Source organism: Ammospiza caudacuta, chromosome 6 (genome assembly GCF_027887145.1).
Source record: "Ammospiza caudacuta isolate bAmmCau1 chromosome 6, bAmmCau1.pri, whole genome shotgun sequence".
Lineage (NCBI taxonomy): Eukaryota > Metazoa > Chordata > Aves > Passeriformes > Passerellidae > Ammospiza > Ammospiza caudacuta.
Window position 1 is genome coordinate 38,910,161 of NC_080598.1, and position 22,876 is coordinate 38,933,036.

General features: G+C 38.4%; 1 protein-coding gene across 1 annotated transcript in view; it reads left to right on the top strand.

Annotated features, from left to right (window-relative positions):
* Positions 1–190: 190 nt before the first annotated feature.
* SCFD1 (sec1 family domain containing 1) overlaps positions 191–22,876 on the top strand; it is a 51,452-nt gene continuing 28,766 nt past the window's right edge. Inside the window, exons 1-13 of the mRNA XM_058808003.1 lie at positions 191–234; positions 5,297–5,367; positions 6,078–6,166; positions 7,142–7,232; positions 8,641–8,763; positions 9,866–9,953; positions 13,612–13,701; positions 14,896–14,951; positions 15,916–16,001; positions 17,717–17,816; positions 20,982–21,121; positions 22,174–22,264; positions 22,620–22,693. Coding sequence (XP_058663986.1) covers positions 204–234; positions 5,297–5,367; positions 6,078–6,166; positions 7,142–7,232; positions 8,641–8,763; positions 9,866–9,953; positions 13,612–13,701; positions 14,896–14,951; positions 15,916–16,001; positions 17,717–17,816; positions 20,982–21,121; positions 22,174–22,264; positions 22,620–22,693 — 1,130 coding nt within the window. The 5' untranslated portion in view covers positions 191–203. The remainder of the gene's footprint in view (positions 235–5,296; positions 5,368–6,077; positions 6,167–7,141; positions 7,233–8,640; positions 8,764–9,865; positions 9,954–13,611; positions 13,702–14,895; positions 14,952–15,915; positions 16,002–17,716; positions 17,817–20,981; positions 21,122–22,173; positions 22,265–22,619; positions 22,694–22,876) is intronic.

Here is a 22,876-nt window from a genome sequence, read left to right on the forward strand (position 1 = left end):
GCAGAACCTACCAGCTACTCAGCAGAGCAGCGGTGCCGAGGGCCGTTCCCGGGCCTGCGCTCAGCCGGGCACAGCACGGGCCTGTGTTTGCCACCGTCAGCTCCTGCCGGGCCGGCCCCCGGCCCGGGGCTCGCCACGTGTCGCGGCGGCTGCGCAGGCGGCGGCGGGGCGGGGCGGCGCGGCCGGGCCGGCGGCGCGGGAAGATGGCGGCCGGGATCCGGGAGAAGCAGACAGGTGAGCGCCCGCCCGCGGTCCTGGCGCTCGGGCGGGGGAGCGGGGCCGGCCGCACGCCGCCGCGCTGCCTCGGTCCCCGCGGGGCGGGCTGCGGGCGCCGCCGCGCCTCCGCCGCGGATTCGCGCCCTCTCACCCGGCTTGGGTCTCCCGGCAACGGGGTGGCGGCCCCTCTGCCGCCGTTTCCTCGCCTCCGGGGCGATGGGCCCGGGGCGGCGAGGCTCCGGAGCCTCGGGCCGCAGGTCTCGCAGAGGGACCCCGGCCCCGGTTGGGCCCCAGGCCCCGGGGACGTGGCCGTAGGTGCCGCCGAGGTGTGGAAGGCGCTCCCGGGGCGGGACTTGGCCGGGCCCGGGCCGTGAGCGGTGCCTTCTCCCGCGGCCGTGGGAGCGAACGCACCCTCCGTTTCGGTTTCTTTCTGCCCGTGGGAAAGACCGACGGGAAATAGCGTTTAATGGTGCAGAAATAAAGTTACTGTTGTCATGTTCTTGTTAAGACAATACGGGGGCATCCATGTCTGTACTGACCCTCGAAGATGGGAATACGATAATAACGACTAAACTCATTGTGCATGAGGATTTCTGTGAGTAAAGGGTTTGTTAGTTCAGTCCCTTCTTAGACATTGCTGGGAGTCCTTAATTGATTCTTCTCTGCCTTGATGCTGCTTTGTAAAGCCTTGGACATACTCCTAGAGCACAGGGGATGTCAGCTCCTTAGTCCTCTACTTCCCTTGTTTGCCAATGTTGTAGTCAGTAGTTGAGCTCTAATCATGACACTCTCTCCTTGACAGCTGCAGTATCTTTGGTGGTATAGACGATTCTGGATGCATTTGGTTAGCATGAAATGTTTCAAATCATCTGCCTAAAAATCTCAGTCACAGTCTCTGTGGACATTAAATATTTTACTAGTATGCTTAATTTTTTTGTACCAGTCTACTTTTTTGTAATCTCATTCCTCTGCCATCTATCATTGATAGTGCTATTTGATGTTCTTCTGAAGTCTTTGCTTATCTTCTCTTTGCTGTCTTTCTAATAAAGCCTATTTTCTTTGAGCACGTATTCTGTTCAGCTTTATTCTTTTCTGTTCTGTTTCACTGTGTTCATAGGGTGGTGTGGGTTGAAAGGGATCTTGAAGATCATCTCATTCTAACTCCTTGCCTGCTATGGCCAGGAACACCTTTCACTAGGTTACTTAAAGCCCCATCCAGGCTGGCCTTGAACGGTTCCAGGTATGGAGTATCCACAGCCTCTCTGTACAAGCAGTTCCAGAGCCTCATGACCCTCATAGGGAAGAATTTTTACTTTATATCTCATCTAAACCTACTGTCTCCATTTAAGGCCATTCCCCCTTGTCCTGTCACTACATGCTGTTGTGAAAGGTCCCTCTCCAGGATTCTTCTAACTCCATTTAGGTACTGGAAGGCACTATAAGTTCTCCCTGGAGCCTTCTCTTCTCCAGGCTGAGCAAACCCAACTCTCTCAGCCCTTCCTCATAGGAGAGCCCTCTGATCATCTTGTTATTCCTCCCTGGACTTAATCCAACAGGTTCGAATTCTTCTTATGTTGGGCCCGGATGTGGGCACAGTACTCCAGGTGGGATCTCAGCAGAGGAAAACAGAGGGGCAGAATCCCCTCTCTCACCCTGCTGGCCACGCTGCTTTGGATGCAGCCCAGAGTACAGTTGGCTTTCTGGGCTGCAGGTGCACATTGCCAGGTCATGTCAGGTTTCTTATGCACCAACACCCCCAAGTCCTCCTCAAAGTTGCTCTAAATCTGTTCTCTGCCCAGCCTGTATTTGTGCTGCAGTAGCTTGCACTTGGCCTTGTTGAACTTCCTGAAGTTTGCACGGGCTCACCTCTCAAGCCTGTCAAGGTGCCTCTGGATGGCCTCCCTTCTCTCCATCTTTTTGAGGAGGAATTTCTTCATGGAAAGTGTTAAACATTGGAATGAGCTGCCCATGGAGGTGGTAGAGCCACCATCCCTGGAGGTGTTCAGCTGGATATGGCACTTGATGCTATGGTCTGGTTGACAAGGTGGTGATCAAAGGTTGGACTCGCTGATCCTGGAGGTCTTTTCCAGCCTGAATGATTCTGGGATTTTGTGACTGTACACAGCTTGATGTCATTGGCAAACTTGCTGCAGCTGCACTCAGTCCCACTGTTCATGTCACCAATTGTTGCTTGATTATTTCAGTCAGTCTTTACAACTGAATCCATGATGTCTTCTGTTAAGGAGGTCTTTTCCAAGGAGCTAGATTCAACAGCTAAAATGTACTCAGAAAAATGTTTCTTATCATTTAGTTATGGTCTTACCATGTATGTGCACCATCTGTTGTGACCTTTATCCTGGTTCATAACCAGGATTGGTTTCATAACAGAAGCATATCATTGTGCAAGCACAGTAAAAACCTGATCCTTGCCCCAGAGAACATTCACCATTAATATAAATGAAATGACAATATGAATACAGAAAAGGAACTCGGGCACTTGCTGAATGTTGACATGATTGTCACAGCACGTTACCAGTTTGATTACTCTTTCTTGGCAGAGGGCTTATGCCAAGTTTTACTTTAGATGTTAAACTCTGCAGTGCAGCTGCTTCAGCACCAGTAGTACCAAAGCACATAACCATACAGCTTTATATAAAATTGCTTATATGGCTAAAGATGTCACCAGCAGTGAGAGGCCAAAGAACCCAGGAGCATCCTGTAATCAATTTGCAGAGCTGCTTCATGGTGTTTAAAAAAGAAAAGAAAAAAGTATGGAGCAAGTTGAAGGCTGGAGCCCATCAAGACTCAGCACTCAATGCTAGCTTGGATTTTCCCACATTTGTGTTTCAGTACTAGTAGTGTCATTTGAAAGGGCAGTACACAGGAGGAAGCAGAGCATCAGAAGCACTGCCTGACCTTGGAGAGATGATATTGGGAAAGCCAAAGTTCTACTGAGGTTGAGCTGTGCAGCATGTATCTCGAGAAAGGAGAAGTGCTTGTGCTGCAACATTAGTAGCAAAAATGTAATTAAGAAAAGAGGTTGGATCCTTGCTAAATGGAGCTGCTCATTTAATGGTGATAGACGCAGTTAGGGCTGAGGTAACCAGGGCTGCCTTTGCTTCAGTCTTCACCTACAAATGCTTCCAGGCCTTAGTGTCACTTTGGAGTCAAACACTGAGTGAATCATATTGGAAAATACTTCTCTTCACATGAGGGAAAATGCATGCATGAATTTATGTATGGTAAATCATACCTGACCGGCCTAATTGCCTTCAGTGATAAAATGACTGGGTTTGTAGGCAACAGGACAGGATTATTTAATTTACCTTGACTTCAGCAAAGCTTTTGACACCATGGTGTTATATCCAAGTTAGGATGTCATGGACTAGATGGATGAACAACTAACTACATTTAAAAAACTGGTTGGATGGTCAGGCTCAGAGGGTTTGTAATTAATCAGACATAATTACCTAGAGGCTGGTAACAACTAGAGCACTGCATGAGTGTATTCTGTGACCCCTCCTGTTTAAAATGTCTATCAGTCACCTGGAGGGCATGTCAGAGTGTACTCTGATTAAAAGTGTGCAGGTGACAGCAAACTAGGGGAATCTCTTCTGCTTGAGGGCTGAGCTGCCGTTTGGAGGCACCTAGATGGGCAAGAGGAATGGGCCAGCAGAGATCTTATGAAATTTAACGATGACAAATTCCTGCCCTTCTAAAGGAAGAGCCCCTTGCACATACAGGCAACAGTGTGGGGGTTGCCAGACTGGAGAGCAGCTCTGCAGAAAAGACCTGCAGGGGGTTCCCAGTGGACCATCAGCTGGAGGGAGTCAGCAGGGACTACTACCAAGGTGGTCAGAGGCTCTGGTGAGGCTCTAGCACTAAGGCTTGTTCTGCCTGGATTGTTCTCCAGGTGGCTTCAGGGTGGACCTTACAGCAGCTCCCCAATACCTCTGGGCAGCACTGAGAAGGAACCAGGCCCGTTTGTAGTGGTGTCTGGCCGTACAGTGAAGCACAACAGGCATAAATTGTGTAACATAAACAAGATGTTCAAACTGGATATAAGGAAAAGCTTTTTCTCCACAAGGACAGTCAGTGCCACAGGTTGCACAATGTGGTTGTGGCATCTTCATCCGTGGAGAGCTGACTGCATAAAGCTCTGAGCGGCCTGGCGTAGCCTCAGAGCTGAGCCTCCTTAGGCAGGAGGTTGGACTGGAGGTCTTCCTTGTGATGCTGTAGATCCCAGGAACTGCACTATGTTCATTCAGCCAGAGTCAGAAGTCAATTATTTCTACTGCTCTCTATTTATCCATCACTCTGATTTCTGCAAGTTTTTCCTCTTTGCAAAACTCTGTGATGATTTTGTTAGGAGTTTTAAGAGAATCGGTACTATAGCACAAATAGTCTTTTGCTGCTAGTCAAAGACGGGAGAGCAGCACATACTGTGTTGTTTAATCAGATAAATGAGGAAAGATACATTACATAACAGATTTATAAATTAGAGGTAGGTAGAACAATCTCCTTTGGTTTGTATGTGGAATGGAAAGTTAAATTAAAGTTCATTCATCTTTCAGAGTTTTCTTGCTACAAACTAAGGGTATTTTTGTATCTTAAACCAGCAGTTTCTTCATATGAGTTCTCAAAATCTTTCAAACTGTGTATTGATTTTAGTCAGGCATAAAGGTATTTTTTGTTTGGTGTGTACAGTGGTGTTCCTGTGGGGTAGGAAAAGCACATCGGGGAATGAAGCAAACTAGTTCCCACTGGACAGAAAGCACCTTCAGGAAGATACTGGAATTAGTTTTAAGGCAAACTTTGTTAGAATATAGCCTGTATAACTAAGGAGAATAAATGTTTTAGAACTTGTTTCTTTGCCTTTTGCTGTGTCCTCTGGAGTCCATAAATTCTAGCAGATGTGAGCCACTTGTCAGTCAAAGCTGCATAAAAATAATGAAAATGTGACTTGTTGTATTTATATTTTACATTTATATTAAATGTATAATAAAATCCTGCTAAAGTCTTTAAGTCACTGTTTTTGAAGTGTAAAGAGAGTAAGGCATTCTTTGGTTTTATTTTCCAGTGGCTTTGAAACGTATGCTGAACTTCAATGTTCCTCCAGTTAAAAACAGCACAGGAGAACCAGTATGGAAGGTAAGAACTTTTGGAACAGGATTATGAGAATTTTATGGTGTTCAGAAAAGTTCAAATTTGCAGATTTTAACTAAATCAAGTTCATCTTTCTTGTGTTATTAACTTGTACAAAATATTTTTCCTATATTGTAAATACACACACTTGAGTATCAGAACTGCTGAAAAAATACCAGAGTCAGAAAGAAGCCCAAACAAATGGAAGAATTATTGATAGCTTAAAGAATCTGAGCTCAGGATAGCTTTATTACCTTTAAAATGTAATTTTTTAGGTCATGAGGAGGTTTTGCTACTGCAAAGCATATATTCTGTCTCTTTATCCCTTGTCTTTTTTCACTAATTCCTATTTTCTCTTCTGATTTTCCTCTTGTTTTCTCCCAAGTGCAGTCGGGAAAACTCTGCACATACAATAACAAACTTCAAACAGCAAACTCTTGTTTGACAAGGCACTTTTAAGGAGATGGAAGTGATAGTTCTTTTTCCCCCTTTATCACTGAGTTTCCCTTGTTTTTTCTTTCATATTTTATTTATTTGTAAGCACAAATGGAAGTCCATGACAAATTAATGATTTATTGTAAAGTGGTAGATGTTTAGATGTTGAAGCACTTTTGAAGTTAGGGTAGTAGTTCCCTAAACCTGGATTCCTGTATCCACTGTATTCTACAGTATCCACTTTTTACAGCACTTTATAAGATGATGTGTATCTGTTTCAGGTTCTCATTTATGACAGATTTGGCCAAGATATCATCTCACCTTTGCTGTCAGTGAAAGAGCTGAGGGATATGGGGATCACTTTGCATCTGTAAGTTCTTTTTAAAACTGGGAATTCTTTTGTAAAAAGAACATTATTTAATATTCCCCAAAATAATTAACAAATCGGTGAAAAATCATTGAATAAATAACTGCTAGAATAAAAATTATAAACTTACTAGATTTGTTCCTAAAATCAGATGCCATTATGCAAAATCAAGAAATGAAGAGATCGTTCCAAACAATGTTCACTAGGATTTCTTGCTCAAAACAGGAGGCCCTTGTTCAAAAATAAAAATTATCCAGTAGGTATTCTTTTGGTATTTGTCTCTACAAATCCTTTTGCAATCATATATGTTACAATTGTATTGGCACAAACTGTTTCATGAGACTGTGTATGTTCTTTGCTTGTCTTTTTACGCATAGATTTTACTTGTCAGCTGTCAAACATATGAAATCTTTAGGTAATATTTTAAGAGATTTCTCATGTCTTTTTCCCAGATTACATTTACCTAGTCCATTGTCATTCCTAGCATTCATGAAGAAACTTTGAACATAACTTGTATTTTTTTCCAAATTTATTAACTTTTGCTAAGTGAAGGCTAGAAATGGAAACAGTTTAACCTGCTTACAGATCAGCAGAAACATGAGAAAAACATGTAAGCACCTTGTCTTCAAGCAGGAAAGGCAAGTTTAATAGAATTAAATATAGTGTTTTTTTACCACAATAGCAGTTCACATATGAACTTCGTGAGTGCAGTAATTTAGCTTCCTCTAAATGGATAATCTGTTTTTGAACATTTGTAAAACCTTTTCTCAAGCTTTGAATAAATTTTGAACACATCTATTAATATATTCAGCCAAAAATACACAAAATGTGATTTCTTTTCTTGCTAAAACTCTAGTTAAATATAGAAGGAAATTGTAGGAAATTTCATTTGTCTATACAAATAAATAATTTCTTTAACTTTTTTTTTAATTTTATACATATCAGAGAAAAAACACATGTCTTTTTTCTTCCTGTCAGGCTTTTGCATTCAGATCGGGATGCTATTCCTGATGTCCCAGCTGTTTACTTTGTAATGCCAACAGAAGAAAATATTGACAGAATGTGCCAGGTAACTTGCATCTGTAATGTTTCAAAAGGGCCCACACAACAAAGTGTGTGAAGTAATCCTGCACTCACCAGAATGTGACTGTAACTACTAGCACAGATTTGTCAGAAAAGAATTACCCAAAATATTATAATGCAAAACTTCAATTTCCCAGCAAGTTGAAAGATAAACATGTCTCGTGTTTCAGAGGGACTTTGGGGAGTGAAAAGATAAAAGGCAGTGGGTACAAATATTCCATTTAACAATAGAAAAAGCTATTTTAACAAGGTTGGCCAAACACTGGAACAGATTGCCTGGAGAGTTTGTGGAGTCTCCATCCTTGGAAAAGTTCAAAACCTGACTGGGCACTATCATGAGCCACCTGCACAATTTGAGACTGCTTTGAGTGGGAAGATTGGATTAGGCTAACTGTGGGATCTCAGCACCTCAGGATGGAGGTGCAGAGAGGCCGAGACCACCCTTGGGGGGCTCGGGAATCCTGGAATGTTGCCAGAAGTGTCTGGTGGCAGGATTTTGATCCTACACAGGAGATGAGACCTGTATGAGGACTGGGAGGATTCCACTGGGTGAATGGTGAAGGGATAAGTTAGTTAAAGTGTAAAACACAGGGTTTAGGATTTTGGTACAGGGGGGTCTAAAGAAGTAAGATGGAGGAATTGGGGCGTATCCTGTCCTTCTTCTTCTTCTTCTTGGCCTCCATCTTCTGTGGTGGTGGTGGCACTTGGGGATTGGTTGTTACTAGAAGTGCACAGGTTAATAAGAGTAGAAAGTATTGGAGAAAAATGATAAATATTGTACACGTAACTTAGGGTATAAAGATAAGTGACCGCCCGGGGGCTTGGGAGTGTGCCCATGGCTGACTTGCTGTGCAGACCTCTGTCGGGCTGAAAGAAAATCTTTTAGATAAACAATTAATAAACACCGAGACCGAGACAAGATCAGAAGTCTCTCCTCGTTCTTTGAAGCGTCGGCTCTCCAAGGCCATCCCTGGGCCTTTCCAGGCCACCTAAACAGCAACAGCCAGAAAACCTTACAGCTAACCTCAATTTTTCACATTTCTTGTAAGGAGACGGATGGAAAGTTGACATCTTTGCCAAAGTAAGGAGAAGAGCAAAGGGTATTTTTGGTCAGCAGTAAGGTGTGGAATAGTAATTGCTGCCCTTTAGCTTAAGTGTCATTTCCTGGTTTTTTGCAGTTCTGTGGTAGGTTGTTTATATCTGGATATGTAATCAAAACACAATGTTTTGATTCATATTCATAAAAAGAGCTGTGTGAGCAGACAGCTAAGCACTTCTGAAGGTTTAGTTTGATTGTGGAAAACTGTAACATTACATAGTAACAGTATGATTTCTTCTTTTAATTAGTCAGGAATGTATTAGTACTTATTCAGGAAAATTTTCCTTTCTTTTAGGATCTTCGAAACCAGCTTTATGAGTCTTACTATTTAAACTTCATTTCTGCCATTTCAAGAAGTAAACTGGAAGATATTGCAAATGCTGCTATAGGTGCTAATGCAGTAACTCAAGTGGCTAAGGTAAGAAAGTCCCCCAGACCCTAATATTAGCACCATTAAAGGTATAAGACTGCATTCTCATTTTCAGGCATACTGTGGAAAAAAGGAGAACCTACAGCCATCCCAATAATGCAGCTTAGTACCATACTTCAGCTGTCAAAAGTCAAAGTGTTGTAAGACTTTTGGGCTAAATGATAGGAGGGGAAATACAGTGGTTTCAGAGGATTCTTGATCACATCAGCTGAATGAGTGCTTTCAGTGCATCTATGTTTCTGTATTATTTCCAAAATAAACAAAAAGAGCAGTAGGAGTGCAGTTCTCATTTGAAATAATACTTTATATGTACACTTTTACTGAGTACTCTCCTGTACTCATGTACTCATTTTACTGAGTACTCTCCTGTACTCTCATGATTTAATGGCATGTGTTAGAGATTTACTTTTATTTTTATGAATGGCTGCACTAAAACCTTTAAATTACCAAGTAATACACTTAAATACATTCACCATTTTTCACTCCAGCTGGTGCTACTGGCATGAGAGAAAGAGAACATTGTGAAATAAAATGAACAGTACTAGTAGTGTTTAAGCCTTAGGTCCTCAGCAGCAGGAAATTAGTATAGCACTGTAAACTAACTTTCTTAAATCTGTTTTTCAGCTGTGATGTCTCATTAATAGTTTATGCTATAGAGGAGTTAAATTTTTTCCTGAATGCACATGGTGTTACAGAAAAGTTAAAATCCATGAGCTCTAATGTCTTATTGTTCGGATATTGCCCTCTTTGTTTTCTCCTGCCTGAGAGCTCAGTGCTGATTATGTTGTAGTCCTTTATATTCATAAAAAGTGAACCTATAATATTAAAATGTCCTCCACATGTTTTTTTTCAGTGATACTTGGCTGCTAAAACTTTATGCACAGAAACAGTTGGAGTTGGACAGTTCTGGCACTTTCCAGTTCTCTAATATTTTGGGTTAATCACTCAACCCTTACACAGGCTTTTTAATTCATAAATTATATCTTGCTTTTATTTAATAGATACTTCTGTAAAATGTAGCAGTAAATCACATACAGGTATTTTTATACTTCACTCTGGGTTATTCTGACCATTATTCCTTGCTTTCTAGGTGTTTGATCAATATCTTAATTTTATTACTTTAGAAGATGATATGTTTGTATTGTGTAACCAAAACAAAGAGCTTGTTTCATACCGTGGTAAGTAGAATTTATATAAAAATTATACAGGAATATCTGAAGTTGAAATTTACTTTAGAAGTTGTAGCTAATAACCAGCAATTACCTTATTTTACTTTGATCTGCTCAGAATTCAGGATAATCTGTTAGATATGTAAAATCATGAAAGAAGCAGTTCTTAGATATTCATTTCAGCATCTTTTTTTACATGGTGATTGTAATACTGAAAAATAAATACAAAGTGAAACTGTGGTATAGACATTTATGGATAATAACAGTTTTTATGCAAAAAATAACATTGGAAATATTACATATTGTTTCCACGTGGGGATAGTCACTGTGGGTGGGAAAGAGCATTCTAGACAATAAGCAGTACTAATTTGCTTCTGCAAGCATGTGAGCCAGGCATGTCAGCTTCTTCATAAAGTTTCAGAGTTGCAAATGAAGTCAGCCTCCTGGAACTCTTTTCTGTTCAAATTGGTTTGGGACCTAGCAGGAAAAGCAAGTGGCTTTAGATCAGTTACCTTGGTGCTATGGCAGCTCAAGTCAACATACAAACTAGCTGTCATAATTGTCCACATGATTTTCCTTCCTCCATTGTGCTGATTTTATGTAGACCACTGACCGATTCAGTGTGCTGAATGTACAGAGAGCCACCACTCCTGCCCCTTACTCTGGGGGCAGATGTAACTCACAGATGATCTACTCATAGATATTACAGGGTATGTTGTGTGGCTGCTTCTGCTGTAGTTTTACTCTTGTTTCTTTTTACATCAGAACCAGTAATTTCAGAGCTGCAGGGTGTGTTTAATTGACTCATTCCTTCAAAAATACCAACTCATTTGTGTGATGTACAAATGCAATTAAAGGGAAGAAGGAGAAGTCAAGATAGTCCTATTTTTGCAGCAGCTCCTCATTGCTTTAGTGTAGTTACAAAGTCACACAGCTGATTCCTGGTGCATGAAATACTCCTTAGTGACCAGATAGAGATGAGAAGTCTCTGTACGTCTGATATTTAGCAGTGAGATTTTTCTGCTTTCTTGCCCAATATCTGAAGTCAGTACCTTTTCTTTAAAACTGTATCCATAATGACTGAGATGTGTGTCACACACTGGGTGTCTTACACTGGGGATTGATTCCACTGGCAGAATGAAGGGCATTTTTGTTTGAAAAGCAGATATAATTTTTTTTCACTAAAACCTGATGTTGAAGAGTTTTAATACTAATTATTTTGTGATGTGTTCCTGTGTATATAATTAATTGACTGTCATAAGATTCCTTATGCTAACAAGGAATTTGAATTAAGATGACTGAAAAGGTTTTACACCCATCAGTTTCTATCTGGCTTGTTTTCCTGTCTTGTGCTGCTGAAATTTGCCAGCATGTTTAAACCAACATAGAAGTGGGCTGTTTCCAAAAGCTCAGGGAGCGGAAATCTGATCCCCCACGGAGAGTGATGAGTTTTCCATTAGAGCTTGGTAGCTGATCTGCCTCATTGTGTGAGTTCTAGATCTGGCACAGACAGGCAGTGGGAGTGCAGAGGTGAGGAAGAGGTGGGCTTTTTTGCCTGGGGAGAGTATCCCTAGCAGGAGACTGCCAGTTTATAATCTGCAAAAGTCAGTGTAATCTGAGGGTACTTAAAGATGGCTGCTGTTCTTGCAGCAGCACTGCTCTGTGTGACCATAAAGGTATCTGAATGGATGAGCTAAAATCAAATATCACAAAACAGGTTAATTTTCAGTTTCCTGATTCCTTGGCTGTGTGGCTGCTTTTACAAAGAGGTAATGTCAGGACAAATAAGCAATATAAAATCCTTCAATTATGTGAAAGACTTTCCTACACAGAAGGGACACAATACATTCTTTCCGTTTAGTAATGAACAAGAAGTGATGAATTTAAATGCAACAAGAATGTTTCTGATCAGATGTTAGGAGCATTTTTTAACTTTAAAATAATGAAATATTAGATTACCTGTAAATATTATGGTATTTTTGTGACTGGGAAGTTCTTTGAATTGGTTTAGATGCAGAAATTACATGGGTTTAACTCATCTTTGAAAAGGAGGACCAGTTAGTTAATCCCTCAGGCTCCCTCTGATTCTGTTTTCCTACAACAGTGTATAAGGAAGAGTAAATGAGTAATATTAGTATAAAGTTGGTATTTGAGACATCCTGTTTCATGCTATTTGAGTGCTTCTTTACCATGCTTTACAATTTGGTTGAATTTTGTAGTACAACAGGAAAATGTAGGACACCTATGCTTACTTTTCTGTAATAGATGCATTCCCCATAAGCTTGTTAGAGCAGAGAGAGAAAAACTTACAGAAAACATGGCAGAACATTTTACCAGAAGATTCTTAATGAAGTTTCTCAAAGGTTGATCTAATTTAATTAAGTATCTGTGTTGGTTGCTATGGTACAAGAAAAGGAATGTGCTGATAAAATGTTCATGGCAGACAAAATTAGAAGGCACTGACAGTGTGCAGATTACTGAACACCAGAAATGAGTACTTTAAACATATTAACAGGATGGGAAATACATTTTAAAATTGAAAAAGTTAAGAAAGTAAAAATTAGGTTTTTTTCCTCCCTGTAAAGTGGGAGACCATTAGTTGGAGATAACTGCAGAATGATAGCCCCAGTGAATTTCTTCAAAGCTTTGTCATTATAGTAAAATACAGATATTGGGAATGGTCTGCTTTTCTTGGTGCTGATATATCAGAAATTTGAAACTTCTATTGCTGTTGTCAGCCTAGTCAGAACCTTGGCTTACTAAGGGTAGTTGCTAAAATATAATCCATGTCTCTAAAGTTCTTACAGGAGAAAAGCTGGGGGGAAAAAAGCACCTTTAAAGTTATAGAATGGTTATGGCTGTCCATGCATAAATTTAGGATGGGAGGCTTATTAATATTTAGTTTTGAAATTCATTTTTGAAGAAAGAGGATAAGACAGGTAATTATGTGAGAAATTTTTAAAGGTAATGTAAAACAAACAAGGATAGGATTTATGGCATGAATCCTAGCTAGTGCTTGACTTGAGATCTGTGATAAGATTTGGTTTGATGTTTCCTGTTGGCTATTTTATTCTTGTCAGGGTTAGTTACTTAAGAGAAACATTGCTTCATGTTTTGACCTAAATGTGGGAAGGAAATCTCTCTTATCCGTCAAGTACAGTTTTATAACTTGGCAATTACACCTGATTTAGAGACTGATGATGAATTTAGGAGAAAAAAAGGAATCTCCATACAAGAGGTGGGATTTAGAAATTTTAAATATAGATAACTGCATTCTATAATTATTTTATACAAGTAGTTCTGGAGGATTTTCTTCCTGAAAGTGTTAGCCAAGTGGATGGCCACTTCTCTTGTGTACCATTTCTTAGTAGGTTTTTGTTTATGCAGTAATAACAATCCAAAAGATATGTGTGCAGTGAGAGAGACTCAGAAATTATTGTATAGTGTTTGACCTTCTACAGTAACCAATAATTTTGCCATTTTTTTCTCAGAAAAAAAAGGGAGATGAAAATAACCGGTGTGGTGAGAGGAGCATTTCAGGATGTAATCTCTTCTGCAACAAAAGCTGTTGACTACTAACAGCCATCAGATAAGAAGATGATTGCTCTCTCACTATTAAAATGGCATAAACTTATTTAACTCTGTTCTGTTTTCCACACTGTTTTAGCCATTAACCGACCAGATATAACAGACACAGAAATGGAAACTATAATGGACACTATTGTTGATAGTCTCTTCTGTTTTTTTGTTACACTTGGTAAGTTTCCAAATTCTAGCATATTTTCCATATTCAGTGAGATAACCAGAAGTCTAGTGATTTCATATAGAAAATTAAAAGCAGAATTAGATCTGTGACCAAAATCTCAATCATTCACAGGGTGGGATAATGATCTTGCTCAAATATCACTGCTTTCTATCACTCAAATATCTTGCTTTATATCACTGCAAAGTACAATAAAGGTTGGCCTTCATGGGAGTTGAGTCTTAGTCTTCAGTACCAATGGGAGGAGAATATTGAAATGCAAAGGTTTGGACGCTAGGTTCTAACAAAATTCTAGTTTGCAATGAAGATAATAGTGCTTTGAGTTTGGATTTGTCATTCTCCAAGAAAAAACCAATCCCCTAAACACCACAGAGTTAGAAGAAAAAAATTCCTCACACAAACCCTGCAAAGATCTAACTGAAATAACTTCCTAATGGAATAGGAAGATAAATTAAGTTTACTTATTTTATTGTGAGTTTCCTTGATGCTTAGCTGATACATTTTTCATAGTGATGACATTTAACTTAAATTGTAACTGAAATTGGTCCATCTGAGATAGCTTTCCTACAAGGGGAGCTGGGGATTGCCATGGGGCAGTCTCTTCAAGAGAGATTCCCTTGGACCCATTCAGTCCTTTCAAATGTTAGTGTGATACAAATTAATGTCTTTTCCTCAGTCACTTAAAATCTGTGGGTTTGGAATTTTCATATTTGTATAGATAAGTGAGAAACTGTAGCTAAATGTTTTGAAACCTGAAAGCCACTGGAAAATGTGCTTTTGAAAATAGCATTACCATAGATAGATAGTCCTGGACATAGCAGTGAGTAGTAATGGATACATTGTGGTGGTATAATACTTATTATTGTGTACAAGGGACTTCTAATCTTTTGAAAATAACTTCTAATGCATCTGCATGAGATAGTTTGTCCCCTCCAACAGTGGATGAGCTTTCTTTCTAATATCTACTCTATTTCTCATAAATTGTTGTATGGGGTATTCACTTCTGTAAAACTTTATTTAATATTTCTATATAGTATTTTTCATTTCATAGAAAAAGACTGCAAGAGAAAAGTTTAATGTAAGTTTGTATTTAATCTCAGAATGTTAGTTAAAGTTGTTTATAAAAAGTAATGTAATACAGAATCTGAAAATGGCAATGCATGTAGAAGTCAATGTATCTTTTATTAGGCGCTATACCTATAATCAGATGCTCAAGAGGAACTGCAGCTGAAATGGTGGCAGTGGTAAGAACTGTTTTTCTAAGCACCTATCATTGCTTTACAACCTTCCAAACATCACTTTCACTTTCCTCAGTACTAGACAGAGATCTGGTGTCATTGTATCCTTCTTGTGAAGGAAATAAAACTGGAAAAGAGGTACATTCACTTTCCTTTCTGATTCCAGTTCCACAGAACTTCTGTAGAAACTGTAATGTTAGGGAATCAGATAATGGGAAACTTAAATGTAAATAATTATTCCTAATCTAGAGTTTATCAAGACTTTCTAATATGTGTTATAATTAAGCTGCATCTACAACTTAAAAAGTGGCTGTTGGACCTGTGTTCCTCTGTGTGTATCAGTAAGAAATGTTTATCTATCTTACTGGGAAACCCTGCAAGTACAAGACATTTTTAGTATAGCAAATTAAACTGACATTGAACTTGATCATCAAATAGGAGTGGAATGACCAAACTAAATCACAATTAACAACCTCTACAGAACTGTCTTCATCAAGAGTCACTGGGGTTCATTTCTTCCATCTTCTTTGCATTTTCTTTGTCAGTGAAATGGTAATACTGATTAAAGCATGCAGTGTGCATGCATTCATATTGAGGATAATCTCACTTTTATGAAACAATTGTATGGTAGTGTCTGCCAGCCCAATTTGCTGCTTCTGCTGTGGTTCCCTCTTGATGCTTCCTACTGGTGTTTTTCACTTGCATGTTTAGGGAATGGGTGCTAATTGGAATGAGATTAGTAGACATAAAGGAAACATCTTCAGTGTAGTCCTGGACATAGATAGAAATGCTGGAGGGACAAATTTGATGTAAGATTTCTTTATTTCCCATGTACACTGGACCTAGTCTTCTGCATTTAAGACATTTATAAGCTACAAAAACAGCACAATACATCTTTTAATGTTGATCGTGTAAAGAGGTTAGGAAACCATTGGTTTGTTAAAAGTGGCTTTGTTTTTTCCATCCTCAGAAACTGGATAAGAAGCTCAGAGAGAATCTAAGAGATGCCAGAAACAGTCTTTTTACAGGTGATACACTTGGAGCTGGCCAATTCAGGTATTGTGTTAGTCATTTTATTTTTCACATTTCAGTTGTCTGGGTAAATCACCACTGTACTGAAAACTGTAATTACAAGAATTTGGTTCAAATTCTATATTAATAGAATTTACATACTTTCAAGGGAGTTCTCCCATCCCACAAGCATAACCCATTTTAAAACTTCTATAACTATTAAGAGTATGGCCCTAGCACAGTAAGTCAGAAGTTATGTTATGAACCAGTTAATTTTGTTTAGCCTCTAAACCCAGCAGGAGCCAAACTTCTGTAAATACACTCTGTTTACAGGGCTATGAAATGCAGTTGGATGTCTGAACATAGCTCTGAAGTCCTCAAAAAAAGAGACAGACCCATCTTCTTGCTTGTGAGCACTACTACCAGTTTAGTTATATCAAAAGCAAGTGTTTCCCAGCTGATCCCTGTCTTGATCAGAGGACACTGCTTGAGGATTACCACCTGGATAATTAAGGTCTGTTAAGCCATGACCATTTGAGTCCTTTGTGGATGCTTGTGAGCATCTGATAATGTGTTCTCAGTAGCATCCCTGTACACTGTTGCCTCCAGACAGGTGAATACTCCACAGGTTTCCTTAGGAAAGTGTGTTATGAGAGCCTCTACTGTTCATGAAAAGGAGGAGAGGTATTGGCAAGACCATAGCTGAAGGAAACTTACAGTCTGCTAACTGAGTATAAAACAGTCATCATACTTTTATCTCAAATTAAAATCAAGGCTTGGATAAAAGGCACAAAAACATCAACATTGGCAAAAGGAATGAGATTAAAAGGAGTTGTGAAATACCAGTTTCTTCATTTTCATGGGAACTGCATTGTAAGCGCTGCTTTTCCTTCAGAGGCATGGCTTGTGTTCCTGATAGTGTAGCATCATTGCCCTCAAAATTAAAATGCAAGGTAAAGCAAACACAGGAAACTTTAACCAGTTGAATGGCTTCAGATCTTTAGTTTTTCAGAATCAGCTAAGGCTTTTGATACTATACATTTAAGTGAATATACTTACTGCAAGGAAATCCGGAGCATGGAATTTAAATGCTTTTTCTCTGTTCAAATGCACTTCAACTGCATGTTGTAGGGATTATGTGCTTAAGAGAAATGCTTATTATAATGTTCTGTCAGCTCACAGTCTTCCTGTCTTCACTATAAGCTTTTCATGTAGCCATAGCCCAAGACCTTTAGGCATGACTGCATTTTTTACAATTTTTACAAAATTGGGTATTGATGGAATTACCACAGTGCATCTCAGAAGTTCATAATTTACTTTTGTATGGACTTTATATACAAGCAAAGAGCAAAATGAAATTAGAAACCCTTGGAAGTGAGATTCTATATTTGAGGATCATAATGCGGATTAAGGTCAAATAGTACCCACTGAAACAGGTTTTTGGAACTCAAACTCATGTATCCACACAAAGGTGTGTTGGTTAATACCTAAAAAGTCAGTGTTTCAACTTCTGCTCAATATTTTTATATTGGTAATTTCACTAAGTATAAAATAATCTCTTTATCATTACTGAGATTTGATTAATGGAATTTATCATAGTGATCAGCCCCAGTTATTTTTGGGAAGGCTGGAGCAGCTCAGCAGTAGGCAGTTTTGCTTTTATCTTGAAATAGATATGTAAGTGGCTGATATCACTCAGGATGTTAGTGGGGTGCTTTAACCATGTTTAAAGAAGTACTAACACAGTGTCATTTTTTCAGCTTCCAAAGGCCCTTATTAGTCCTTGTTGACAGAAACATAGATTTAGCAACTCCTCTACATCATACTTGGACATACCAAGCTTTAGTGCATGATGTTCTGGTAAGGATAAATCTGATTTTGTTACCAAAACTATTTTTTCACTCAGTTTGTTGTTAAAACTTATTATCAGATTCTCTCTTAATCCAAAACCTGTTTTGTCTGTTTTATTGTTTTAATAAAGAACAACTTGGAAGATTTTCTCTAGAAGGTTTATTTAGCAATAATTTCTCAAATATTTTAAAAGTTGAAATCTTGGTATCATCAGATCGCAAATTCAGCAATCCCGGCTTTTGTTTCAGTAGCTCATGATCTATAGGTTATGTGATATCCAGACTCTATTAAGTGCAATTCGATTTTGAAAAAGAAATGCTTTTTATGTGTTTCTAAACCAGTTTTGGTTTTAGTTTGAACTTCTAAAAATACTTTTTCCTGTTTTTCTCCACAAGGTGGTGTAGGTGTTTAGTGCAAAGTGGTATACAGTCCTACTGTAAGGAATCTAAAACAGATTTTTAAATTTTTTTTTTAAATGTAGATAACCTTAAGCTGCCTTTATTTCCTCAGATTTATTTTATAAAACCAGTAGTAGAAATGTACTTGAATGATAGCTCATTCTGTTTACCTGAGATTTGTGCATTTTGTGTATAGATGTGGAGTAAATAATTTTAAAAAAAGAGTAAGAGTAATTAGTATCTGAAGCTTTTTTATGTGCTGAGAGTTACTGTGAAAATAATTTCAATATCTTTCTTTGGGAATTATTTAGATTTATTATTGAGACTGCTATAGGCATACATGAAATATGCACATATGTGTTGATATACAGAGTTGATGGTGAACTGTATAGTCATCCATAGTGTCCAGAAACTTGTGTTGCTATGATGAAAATATTTCAGCACTAATACAATGCTTTAGGGTACTTGTAAATTTTATTTTATGTAATTAATTCATTATCACAAATCCTGTCCTATTAAACTTAAGAGTGCTTTCTGCAAATAACAATTTTTGGCCTAGTTTCTTTGGGAAAGGGGTGTCTGGAAAAACCACAGTTTGCACCAGGTTTTCTCCAGTAAGTGTTGAACTGGCTAGAGACTTGCAGATAGAAGTAGTGAATTTCTACAAGTTTCTTTTTAAATTAGTGTTGGGTGCCCTCAAGCATGAGTTGGGATAGAACTTCAGTTCATCAAGATGCAGTGATCAAAGATGTACTGGAAGCTGAGGACAGCTAGTGCTACAAATCTGGTGGGATATTGGAGTAACCCTGGAAGACTTACTCAGTGATATTTGATCTCTACTGCATCAGTAGAGTTCTGTAGTTTCTCTGGACTAACCTGTTAAGTGTTGTATCTTAAAAGTGCACAGATTAGGGATTTTTTTCATGAAATTGTAACCATGTTCGTTCCATGACAAGGGCAAAAGTTTTATTTCAAAACTAGTCAAGTTACATTGAAGGCAAGCTTGCCAAACTCTTCGCATACTGAGCATAATATTCCATGAAATAACTGCAGTAGTCTTTTAAGACACCATAAATTGTAACCATGAAATTGTTACCAAGATGTTGATTATGTAAACTATGCTTTCAAACAAACTGAGTTTTGTTTGAGGTCTCAGTTACAATAGTCCAGGAATGCTGTGCAGTTGTTGAACTACCCAGGCACGAAGTTGAGTACTGCATCCATTGAGATCATAACCATGCTGTTTCTACACAGGAACATGCTTACATGAAGGGATTTGTATTTATGAATAAAAATCCTTTCATCAGTGGATACAGAAAAATAGGTAGAGGCATGGAGGCATGGTTAGAAAGCCTTATAAGGGCAAAATGGGGAGTTGAAAAGAAGAACACTAATCAATAAGAATTATTTTAGGAAAACTTGTAAATGCCAAAACTAACTTGAAAACGCAGGTCACTGGTGAGTTAAAATGATCCAAAACATGTATCTCCATTAAAAATTGTAGCTAAATATAATTTGGCTATAATTATAAAATTATAAATTATAAAATTAATGTTTTTCTCTTCAAGTTTTTATCAAATATGTGTCCTTGAAATGTACTATTTTTTGCTGAAACATAAAACACCTCTTGTAAGATGAGGTTTGTGCTCATCAACTCTATGTGTTTCCTTTGAGTAGCTAGTTGGTTCTGTTTCTATTCTGGTATGGATCATTTGAAGTGTTTAAGTCCCTGCCAGGGTTTAACTAGAAACATTTTAAAACTTTATTTGACAGTTTCACTCACAGGGATCCATTTCTGTATACTTTAATGAAACTAATAAAGTGATGTTTTATTTCTGGAAAAAATACCTATTCTAAAAGGTTCATAACAGTTTCTGTGTAGTTGAAGATTTCACTCTATCATTATTTCTCAAGCAAACAGCACCTTTGATGTTTTAAGTGTCCTTGAAAAGAGCTAGGACAAAGTCAGCAAGTGAAATACTTGTTAATACTCTTTGTTGAAAACCAGAGAGAATAGGTAAGCTTCAGAAAATGCAGGGCAGTCTTTGGCAGTGGAGGAAAGAACCAGGAGACCCAAAGGGAGCAGTTGGTGATGTGAGCAGAATTGTGTCCTCTAGCAAAGCAATGTAGTTACTATGTTCATGCATCTGTGGAAGAAGAAAAACTATATGGAAAAACAGCAGCTTTGTTGCAAAGTTTTGCTTTATCATGGATTCACTATTTTACTAGTGCTCAAAAAATTAGGGAAAGAGCTGTGAAGGTGTGGCTAAGTAGTCCTCTTAGTGAGTAATCCTGTTGCTGTTGTCATCAGCTTCTTGGCAGCTTTGATACATACCTTGTAGCTATGTAAGTGAACAGATTTAGAAACACTTTTTGTCTGCAACATAGATACTTATTATTTCGAAGTTTTGGGGAGTTGCTAGAGCACAGTCCTTGCTAAATAATTCATTTTCTATGCAGAAAACAGTGTTCAAAGTTCAGTGTCAGAAGAGTGCTTGCATATGAGATAATCAAATGTCTTTGCATAACATTCATTGCCTTGTTTACTATTGAACTAATCACAGTTCAGTAACTGTGAATAATTTTAGAGTCCTTGTATTGCTGTTGTTATTATCTAGTTAACTAGTAAACTATTTCCTGCCTTCTTATGAAGTTCTGATAAATAGCTGTGTTAATATTTTTTAGAAAATATTCTAGAAAATATTTTGTTGAGTATAAAAGACTGAATAAACAATTAAATTGTCAAATATTTACATAAGATTCTTCTTTTATGTAGGATTTCCATTTGAATAGAGTTAACTTGGAAGAATCAGCAGGAACAGAAAGCACTCCAGCAGGTGCAAGACCTAAGAAAAAAAATAAGAAGTCCTATGATTTAACTACATCTGATAAATTCTGGCAAAAGCATAAGGGCAGGTAAGCTGTAAAAGTATACCGTTTATATTAATTTAGTCAATATAAACTCTAAGTATTCTTCATATATGGCAGTTCTGTTTTAAGCTTCTTTGAAAATCTTTTCTAGCTTGGGGGCCTTTCTTTTTAAGCTGTATTGGGTCTGGCTGAGATGAACTTCATTCCCCACAGCAGCCCTCACAGTGCTGTGCTTTGCATTGGTGGCTGGAAAGATGTCAATAACACACCAGGGTTTTGGCTACTGCTGGGCAGTGCTCCCACAGCATCAGCACTGTCTCCCCAACATTCCTCCCCACCAGCAGGCTGAGCGTGGGCAAGGTCTTCAGAGGGGGCATAGCCACGACAGCTCACCCAAAGTGACCGAAGAGATACTCCATACCTTTCCATACCATACTGTACCATCCATTCCATTCCACTGTTCAGCAGTAAAAGCCAAGAGAAAGGAGAAGTGTGCAGTGTTCAATGGGATTTTTTTTAAATGTTTTTCTTCTGGAGCAACTGCTCTGCCTACCAAAGCTCTGCTTCCTGGGAAATGGCCAGACATCATCTGTTGATGGGAAATAGAGAATAAAACCTTTCATCTTCCTTTGCTTTCACACATAAGCTTTCCTTTTTTCAACCACCTGTATCTTGACCCATGACTTTGGGGTTTTTCCACCTTGCTTTCTCCCCTGTCTTGCTAAGGAGAGAAGTGATAGAGTCACTTGGTGAGCAACTGGCATGCAACCAGGGTCAAACCACCACATAAGGAATGACTTTTGCCAATATTCATTGTCCATGATAATTGTCTGTTATTTCTTTGTTACAGAGCTCAAATTGTTCTTACCAAAACTACATAAAATTATTGAAAGCAGTGAATATATCTTAGAAAGTTAAAGTAAACCTACAGTAAAAAAGTTAAAGTAAACCTCCATTATATCAAGATGTCATTATTTTGACTGATTTGATTCTGCTGCGTGATTTATGTATTGTTATTTCCAAAAAGGTTTTTATTGTCTGGTTCTAGTATTTCAGTTTGTTGATTTAACTGAGCTTAATGCAGACTATTGCATTAGTCCTTTTCCAGAGGTGGCTGAGTCTGTTCAGCAAGAACTGGAATCTTACAGAGCCCAAGAAGATGAAGTCAAAAGACTTAAAAGTATCATGGTAAGTTTTATCGCCTGTATGTGTTTTATGTAATAAAACACATAATAGGGCTTGTAGAGATAACACCCCACCCGTGTCATCCCATGGACAAAAATTTACATTGCATGCTGAATTTTAGGCATGATATGATCTTAAAAGTAGGACTATAAGTACCATATTTCATGAGAAGTTTCCATTTCTTGTTCATTGGTGTTGCAATTATATAACTTCCATACTAACTGAAAAACCCAATCCAGACATTAATACCATTATGATAAAATAGATTCTAAATATACTGACTTTATCTGCATGCATGATATTTGTATTTATTATGACTATTTTTATTCCTCTTTTCAAACCCTTCCTCAAAACCCAGGGCATTGAAGGGGAGGATGAAGGAGCAATAAGTATGCTTTCAGATAATACAGCTAAGCTAACTTCAGCTGTCAGGTAAGTAGTCAATAATACATTATTGTTGTTTAGTTATCTGTGAACCATTTTTAATTTTTTTGTTATTGTACTTTTAGTGTTCTTTGAAATAAATATCTTTAAATGGAGGCTGTTCAGCTCTACAATATTTTAAAATGCTTTATAATTCTGATAAAGTTAAATGCAGTGTCCTAAACCAGTGCT